The sequence below is a fragment of the Prenolepis imparis genome, unplaced genomic scaffold (genome assembly GCF_030444845.1).
Source record: "Prenolepis imparis isolate NDT839.2.m4 unplaced genomic scaffold, iyPreImpa1.0 SCAF_42, whole genome shotgun sequence".
Taxonomy (NCBI): domain Eukaryota; kingdom Metazoa; phylum Arthropoda; class Insecta; order Hymenoptera; family Formicidae; genus Prenolepis; species Prenolepis imparis.
In genome coordinates this window covers 183,816-193,165 of record NW_028141200.1, presented here as the reverse complement: position 1 = coordinate 193,165, position 9,350 = coordinate 183,816, and the positions used below count along the sequence as shown (strand labels likewise).

At 48.7% G+C, this 9,350-nt stretch overlaps 1 protein-coding gene across 1 annotated transcript; it reads right to left on the bottom strand.

Moving 5' to 3' along the window:
• Window positions 1–8,025: 8,025 nt before the first annotated feature.
• LOC145947092 (uncharacterized) lies at window positions 8,026–9,048 on the bottom strand. The gene has a single exon (XM_083056866.1). It carries the CDS (start codon window positions 9,046–9,048, stop codon window positions 8,026–8,028), a length of 1,023 nt encoding a protein of 340 aa, XP_082912992.1.
• Window positions 9,049–9,350: the final 302 nt, after the last annotated feature.

Below are 9,350 nucleotides of genomic sequence, written 5' to 3'. Positions count from 1 at the left end.
CATGGCCGGCACTGGCGCGCTTTTCAAACAGCGCTTAGAGGACTTAGAATTTATTTCATGTGAAAGTAAAAATTTTATGTGACCGGACGTGACACCTCCCCCCTTAAGAGAAAATGTTGGACCATGTTCCAATGCTCCTCTGGCAATCGTGTTGAGCATAGAGGGCTTTTCCATGGGAAACATGATATGATCGCGGAGGCGATCAAGGTCCTCGCTGGTGTAGATGCCGCTAGAGGCGAGTGAGTCGGGACTCACGTATTTCCATGATGGTTTGGTTAGCGGTTTGATCGTTGACGGCGCCATTGATTCCACGAGTTTTGGCGTCAGTCGATACCAGGTGCTGCGGATTTGATACAACGCTGGTAGAAGTCCGTTGCAGTCCCTGAGTGTTCCAGATTTTGTGATTGTATTTTTGATCTGGGTAATAGGAAAAGGGATTTATTCTGGTGGGTGACGGGAAGCTCGTTGTAGCAATTGTACGTAGACCTCTTCCTTCTTTGGCTCGATGTCGTCGACTTTGCATTCTTCTATGTCCAATAGGGAGAGCGTAGTGATATTTAAACCGCGGCCACCGCAATCATAGCCTATTAGCCCGTTTGAGGCTGAGGCTAACAGTACGGTTATAGCTAAGATGGTTACGTATGTCTTCATTCTACTGGGGTTTGTCGACTACTGGCCGGTCCTCCGCCGGGGCATCCAAGATATAGTCGTCTGGTTCGGAGTGGGGGTCTTCCTCGGTGGGGGCCCGATGCGGCGAGGCTTTTAATTTATCCTCGTGTACAATTCTTGTTTTAGTTCTACTTATAGCTAACTTAACATTATGATTTCCTAAAAGATTAATTATTTTATAAGGATCCGTGTATTGGTCGCCCAATTTTCCTTTGCTCGGTTCTTTCAACAAATATACATAGTCTCCTGCTCTGAATTGTCGAGTATTAACTCTACGGTCATAATAAATTTTTGATCTTTGTTTAGCGGCAATTAGGTTTTCGCGGGCGATAGCCTGAATGTCTGTTAATTTGTTAAAAAGAGTTGTGAGATAGTTAGCATAGCTTTCGTCCGCGACGTCGGCGACGTCAGGATTGCTGGAAGGTGCCCTGGCTATCCTCCCGAAGACTAACTCGTGAGGGGTATATCGCGTCCCCTCATGTACGCTCGTATTATAGGAGAATGATGCTAATTTTAGGTATATGTATATCCCACTCGTTATTTTTATCTACGTACTGTTTTAGGTATTCCCACAAAACGTGGTGGGAGCGCTCTATTGAGCCATTAGATTGCGGCCTATAGGCCGTAGTTTTAAAGAGTTTAATTCTAAATTTCTTCGCTATATTACGCATTAGGCTATTTAGAAAATGCGATCCCTGGTCCGTTAATATAGCTTTCGGTGCTCCGAAAACGCATATTAATTCATTCGTGAATGCGTCTGCTACATTAATCGCGTTTGCAAAGGGATCGTTAAAGAATACTTAGTTAGGAGGTCTTGTACAGTGAGTATATACATGTTGTTAGTTCGCGTAACGGGTAATGGACCCATGATGTCCATCGAGACCTTGTCGAAGGCCGCGTCAGGTGTATCTGTCAATATCATGGGTTGTCTGGTTTTTACGCGGACCAGTTTCTTTAGTTGGCAAGGGCGGCAATTTTTGATGAACGTTTGGATATCGGTTTTCATGCCGTTCCATTGGTAGCGCTTTTTCATACGTTGGTATGTTTTGGAAATACCTTTATGGCCGCCAATCGCCGAGTTGTGGTTTTCGGCAATAATATTTTCTCTTTCGTCCTCCGGTGGGACGGAGATTTCATTCCTACAAATAAATATTTTTACATTGGTTTCGCTTAAGACGCGCGTTAGCAATGAGTATACGATATCCCAAGGGACATTATCGATGTCGCCTCTGATTATCGAGATAGACGACAGCTCCGTTTCCCTGACGACGTCTAAAAGCGATCGAAATGATTCTTTTAGTATCTCTCTTTCCGTAGCTCCCGATTCGCGTTCTTCAATGACAAGCGATATAATTTGGCCATTTCCGTCGCAGTTTATTCTTGCCCTGGCTAGAGCTGCTCCTCTAATCATAGGCAAGGATTTACTTTCTCGGAGTATGTGAGCTCCGCGGTCGACTGGTACGCCTTGTTGTGTGACGAAGATAACAAGGTTATCTTTTCGCGTAGAGAAGTTATCTGGAATAGGTACCACTTGTGGTCCCATTCTAGTTCCTTGGACGAATGGTTCGTTTATGTTGTCGAAAATCGGGGCGTTGTCGCTAAGGTCGGAACTGTTGTCGTTCTCGGTCTCGCTTGTTTCACCCGATTCGTCATTAGCTTCGGTTTCGCTAGAAGATCGCGGGTTCGGCGGATCATCTATATTATCGTTTTCCGCTCGTTGCGGGGTTTCCTCAGTTTCTCGAGGCGCTTCTTCGGTTTTCTTTCTTTTAGCATTGAATAATGACTCTTCTGAGCTGGAGAGCTCTCGAGTCTGTTCGAGGGGTAGAATTTGTTCTATTTCGTTTAGCTAAAGAGTTAGATGGAATAGGGTTTCTGGAGAGTGCGTCGGCGTTATCGTTAATTTTACCTGGCTTATACACTACATTATATTCGTATTCCGCGAGTTTAAGGCGCCATCGGATGAGTCGTGAGGTGGGATCTGTTACGGAGTGCATCCATACCAGCGGTCTGTGATCCGTGACTAGCGTGAACTCCGTCCATTGTGACGTGGTCATCACGACGCGCGTCCGCCCCAGCCTAATCGCGGGGCAAAAAGCCAAGCGGTCACGCCAATCGCGAGAGAGCGAGAGAGAGAGAGCGAAACCGAAAATCCCAGAGAGACTGAGCAACACCGTATCAATTGTTACTAATTCGCGTGTATTTTACTTTATTTTTGGGAGCCTGACCGAGAGAGAATATTGTCGCTGGAGAAAGAGAGAGAGAGGTGTTGTCGTCGCAGGAAAGAGACAGCCGCGGTTGGAGAGATTAGCGAGATAAACATACCGCCGAGAACCGTAAGAACTGCCCTTCCTGACAACAAAGAAGGAAGCAAATACAGAGCGTCACGTAGGAATTCGGCCTTGACAATCTACTGACAGGAGATCCAGTGAGGCGCCCGATAACAGGCGCCGGAAGGGCCCAGACCGGGAAGATAACTTTCCTCCCGCGGGTCACCGCTCCGTCGGATACTGGACACAAGGCCACCGCGGGGAGGCCCGCGGCGCGAGGTCGCGAGGGCCTCGAAACCCTACGCAAATACCGCGCGAATAAATATATTTTGTCACCATCACGAGGGGTGCTGTGAACCCCCGTACGGCCTTGCTAATCTCGCGCGACGACGGTAGACGGCACGGCGCCGTAATTGGTTATCGCGTACGCACCCCGCGTGCGCAGCATTGATCCAGCTGTCGATTTTCGGGCCGATAGATCCGGCAGATTGGTGCGACCGCTCAACTTAGCGAGACGTGTGACGACCTGAGCTCGATTCTGGCGATAAAGACGAGCTCAAGAGGGACCAAGTCGAAGGGAGAAGTACCGGTGAGGCTACCCTTTCGTAAGCGTATCAACTAATTATCACGTCTGTCACGGTGTTAATCCGAGTCTCGTACGTTCTGACGCGATTGTCTTATTTAGAGAAGTTTTGTCGCGTGGGCTCTGCCTTATTCGGGAAACTATTTGGTGTAAGAGCGATCGACGTCAAGCGGCGAGTACTTTCGCACCTTCGGGCAAGTGAATAATATTAACGCGAAATCTTCGTCTCTCTGGGATTCGATCACATATGTCGCGTCTCATATTACACGGTTGTCGCGTCTTTCTCTAATATTACTTCTGTTAGTGCGTATGTCTCGTTGTTGTATGCGTTATCCGGCTGTGTCCGGACGTCACCTTGTGTTAATCTCATCGCGGAGGAATTCGACATAAAGAGAGTGATAACGCAGTTCGCGACCACCGGCGAGCGCGTTAGAGAGAGATTACGAGCGAGAGAGCGAGCGTAGTCGAGCGCGCGAGTGAGAGAGAACGCGCGCGAGTGAGAGAGATTACGAGCGAGAGAGCGAGCGTAGTCGAGCGCGTGAGTGAGAGAGACAGCGCGCGGAAAAGATTCCGGCGCCCTCGATTCACCGGTGAATTTCGCCCGTCGGATCGCGAAAAATAGATTAATCCAGATATTGTATCACTCTCCAGTCTCGTCGCCGATATGGACTTCCGATTGTTCGCGATCTAAGTCAGTTCGATAATGTCTATTTGTATGGTCGCGGTTATTCTTTCGTATTCGTCTATGCTATCGATGCGCGTATCTCGGACTTAAGCTTGTCGCGGATATAACTCTGTGTTCAACCGTCGAAATATTTTCTTTTGTATAGACTTTTGGAGTTATTGTGTCTTGTATATTATCTTCCGTCTTTATAGTCATTTCTTTATTACTTTCCTAGTTTTCCATTATACTTCATTATTAATATCGGTTCCAGTTATAATTTGTTATCTTCAACTTTTATTTATTATCTTTTGTTATTAAATTTATTCTCTGATTATCATCCGCTATTATATTTTTCTTTTATATTTATTTCTATTACATTGGTTTATAATAAACTTCATTATTTTGCTTTGCTTAACTAAATCGCGTACTGCTTTTCTTTAGTAGTTTCTTTAGTAGTTAGCTTTTCTTTCTGTCAACTTAAATGTCTGTGTCGTCATTTCTGTGTTCCTCACATCGCGAAAAGAGTGTAATTTCCTTCCGTTAGAGCAATTTCGGCAACCACACCCTGCCCCTCTGCCGTTAGGCGAGCTAGTTAGCCCGTAGCGGGATTCCCGGCCAAAACTTTGCGTTGGGTTCGCGATTTGTGGTTTGATGCGTGAAAGACCGCGTCTGGCGCCCAAAACTAGTCTCTCGCGAATATCACGGCTGGCGTTCTGCTGCGGCACGCGCGGGACGTCCCCGAGCTTAGTTCCGCCACGTGAAACATTAAAACCCCTGTGTTTTGACGACGGCCAAGCTCCGTTCTTCCGGCTTTTAATCGAGTCGGGAGAAAAAGACGTCGCAAAAATTGGCGCCCAACGTGGGGCCACGTTGAAAAAAAATTTCGGGAGCAAACATATTCGCGTTTGTCGTTATTTTCCGTATCATTTCGGATATATCTGTAATTAATAGAGGTCGCATTTATGGATTTACGGATTTATAGTTGCATTGACGAATTGATTTATTGTTTCCGTGATGTATTACTGTATTAATTTAAGAATTGATTTATTGACTGAATTATTTATGGATCGTTCTGATGTGGCTTGAGATATGAGATTTGGAATTGTTACTGGTATTTTGGGTGTGATTTTGTGCTTTAAACGCTATTTCAGAGCAAGTCTGAAGTGAGGAAATCTCATTAGCGGTATTAACTGTGATATTAAGATTGAGTTAAATCGGTCACTGATATTACTAACGTTTGAGGCAGTACACTCTTTCACAGCTGATTTAATCTAAAACCTTTTTTTTTCTCTTCTTCTCTTGCTTTTGTTATTAGAAGTTGATGAACCCAAGAAATAGTTCATTTCAGTAGTAAAGTACTAAATCATAAAGTATTTGGAATATAACAGAAGCTACTCAAAAGGCCCGACAGCAGTTTTTTTTTCTCGCTTGTTCTCAATACGTATCAGCCTGAATAAATATTGAACTCAACCAAAGACCGTTATCGAGATCAAGTAAATAGTTTTTATAGTGTGCGAACCGCTCAGAACGATTTCACTCACATGTTGCTTGTTATTAATCTTTTCTTACAGGATACTATATATGAATTTTCATATATAACAAATATTAGGATTTATATTGACGTACTGTTAAGTGTGATTATAGCGTGAGTTATTAAGTTTTTTTCCGTTCCTTTTTTTTTGTCCTTTCTTTTATTCGCGTCCTGTGTGTGCGTGTTAGAAATTCGCGTACCCTTTCCGTTAGTGCGACCTTGTTATTTTGCTCGCGTTGAGGATCGGAGTATTTTCGAGTACTTCGCGGCGAGAATTTCGATTAATGTGCACGGTATCGTTCGAAAGTAGTGTCGCCTGACCTATGAGTCGTGTGGATCCGGAAGACGAGTGGGTTTTTGTATTAAACCGCGGTCACGAGCGTACTCTCGCAGAAGGAGGAAAACGCTGTCCAGGCCTTCTCTTCCGCTAATATTGCCTTTACTATGGCGGGCAGTGAAAGATCACTCCCAACTGTGGCCGCGAGCTCCGCCCTTTCGTCCGCCCAGGCAGCACATTCCTCGATGGTGTGCCTGGCGGTGTCTCGTCCATAGCCACAATGGTGGCACCGTGTCGTGCGCTCCTTCTTAATTCGACACAGGTACTCACCAAAGCATCCGTGTCCGGTGAGCACCTGTGTCATGCGGTATGAAACACCTCCTTTGGCCCTGCCTAACCACTGTTCCAGGCAGGGCCGGATGGCCCCGACGGTCCATTGTCCCGGCAGTCGTGGATCTTGCAGACTGCCGGACCAACACTCGATGAGCTGCCGTCGGGCCTGGGTCCTTAGGGCACGCCGGACACTGTCCGTAACAATGATTCCCTCTCGTTGGAGCCCGCGTGTACATACGCCTATACACTTCGGCGTACATGCGGGCCAGGAGTTCTATAGGGGGCACTCCGGAGAGTACCCCCACTGCCGTCCAGCTAACTGTACGGAACCCCCGGCATATGCGGTTGGCCACCCTCCTCTGCAATTGATGCAAAGCATCTCTTATTTTGCGGGTGGTCTCTACCTTTGTCGCCCACACGGGGGCTCCGTACATTATCATTGAGTGGACAGTTCCGGCGTAAAGTCGGCGAACTCTTCCGTCCGGTCCCCCGAGGTTTGGCAGCAGCCGGCAAAGTGCCATTGCTGCCTTGCTGACTCTCGGGGTCAATTGGCGGAAGTGTTCGCCGAAGGCCCATTTGCCATCCAAGTGGAGACCCAAGTATTTAATTTGGGTCCCCACATTAACAGAGGTGTTTCCCACCATGATTTGGGCTTTGGGTGGCGCCCCGTGGGAGCCGTCATAGAAGAAGACGGCCTCCGTTTTCTGAGGCGCCACCTTCAGCCCAATTCCCTCGATTGTGCGCACGACACGAGCCACAGCAATGTTGGCACGCGCTACAGCTTCCCCCCAGGTGTCTCCCCCGGCCATGACTAGCGTGTCATCCGCATAGCAGATGACGTCGCAGCCGGGGGGGAGGGCAGTCCTCAGGGTCACATCATAAGCGAGGTTCCACATAAGGGGGCCCAATACTGACCCCTGCGGAACCCCGCACGATACTTCGACCCTGCGTTCCTCGGCGTTCTGGTCTACGTAGACCAGGCTTCTGTCCCGGAAGTAGTCCGAAATGATGGACACCAGGTATGGGGGAACCCTATGATAGTTTAGGGCATCCCCCACCCGGTGCCATGGCAGGGTGTTGAAGGCGTTTGAGATGTCTAACGAGACCGCCAACACCCCGCCTTCCCTCATAGCGGCCTCCGAGACCGAGCGGGCACGCAATATTGCGTCGATTGTTGACCGCCCGGCTCGGAAGCCGTATTGCCTTTCGTCCAAATTCGGACCCTCCCGGGACAAATGATGGATGAGGCGGGCCGCGATAATTCTTTCTAATATTTTACCCGCCTCATCCAACAGGCAGATTGGCCTGTAAGCCGAGGGCGAATCCCTGGGTTTTCCTTCCTTCGGAATTAGGACTATCGATGCCCTCTTCCACACCTGGGGGAAGGAGCCCGTTTTGAGGCACTCATTATATAAGTGCCTCATGGGCTCCGCAAGTTCCGCGTAGGCGAGGACCCATATCCTTCCGTGGATGCCGTCAGGTCCAGGGGCTTTCCCCTTTTTGATCCTTTTCACGGCATCCCGGATCTCCCCTCCCGTGACCCCCATCTCTGTCTCACTCCACTCCTGTCCCCCCGCTTGTATTGGGTTTTCCAAACCGGTTACTCGGGGGAACAGGGTGCCTATTATGTTTTCGACTAGATGGGGGTCTAGTGACTCCGTTAATGGTGCCGTCCCTCCCTTTAATTTGTTTAAAACTATTTTATAGGGACGGCCCCACGGACTCATCCAGGGAGGAGATTAGTTCCTCCCAGGTCCTCGCCTTTGCCTGTCGGATGGAGGCGCGCAGGGCATTTCTAGCATTTCTATATGCATCCCACGCGTCCTCCAATCCTTCAGGATCCAGTAGCGCGTGCCTTTCCCTCCTTTTCACATTCCTTCTTGCGTGGTCGGAGGACCGTCGCAACTCGGCTATGTCCTCCGACCACCAATATGCATGCTTGGGGGACCGGGCTCTAACCCTGGGCATGGCGACGTCACATGCTTGATGTATGGCACTCGTCAGCCATACCCTGTGTTCTTCAAGGTTCCCGGTCCCCCCTTCCCTCGTTATTATGGCAGCGTTAATCACTGCCATAAATATATCTCCATCCAGCTTCCTGAGGACCCATTTCCTGGAGCTAGCCTCTCTGAGCCGGCGGCGTTCTGCGACCTCCTTTGTCGTTGTGGCGACGGAGATCTCTATATACCTATGATCTGATAATGTTTCGATTTCCGTCGCCACTCTCCAGCCTCGTGCCATTTTTGTTGCGGGGCGGGTCATCCACGTAAGGTCTACGATTGACCCACCCCGCATACGCACACACGTATTTTTTCTTTCCTCGTTTAAAAGTATGAGGCCGCATTGCACCGCCCACTCTTCAACCTCACCACCCCGCCAGTCGGTACGCGGGGAACCCCATGTTGTAGATTTTGCATTAAAGTCCCCCGCGATAATTACCGGGCTGGGGTGGTGCTTGGCAATCTGCCGCTCCAGGATCCTTAATCTCCCGCCGAACGCTCTATTTTCCAAGCTCGGCGGAAGATATACCCCTATCACTATGATGGGCCCCCAGGAAGCTACTACGAATCCCCTCCCCGCTCCGATAAGATTTAGAGGAGGGGAGTCGCGCACATTTCTTCTTACAATTGCAGCGGAGCCGTCTACACTTTGGACCCAGTTAGATTTATTTGGTATCTTGTACGGCTCCGCCACAATTCCAAGGCCACAGGACCTTTCTGCCATAGTATGGACAAAAAGGTCCTGGGCGCCCCTCGCATGATTAACGTTGGCTTGTAGTATCTTGTTTGCCATCGTCATTAATCGTCATTTCCTCGCTTCCTTCTGCCACTATTTCCATAGCGTTTATATCTTCCTCTTTCAGGTCCTTCTTGAGACGTTGTCTCTTACCAACCCCTTGTCTGGGGTTGTTTTCTCCTTCCTCTTTCTCTATCTTTTTCTTTTCTCTTATCCTGGGAGGTCTCTGCTCTTTGGGCTGCTCCCAGGTTCCCCCGGAAGGGGTATCGTCTTTGGTTTCCACCTCCATT

Excerpts from the sequence above, each read along its gene's own strand:
- LOC145947092 (XM_083056866.1), bottom strand. The coding sequence starts at position 9,048 with ATGGCAGAAAGGTCCTGTGGCCTTGGAATTGTGGCGGAGCCGTACAAG.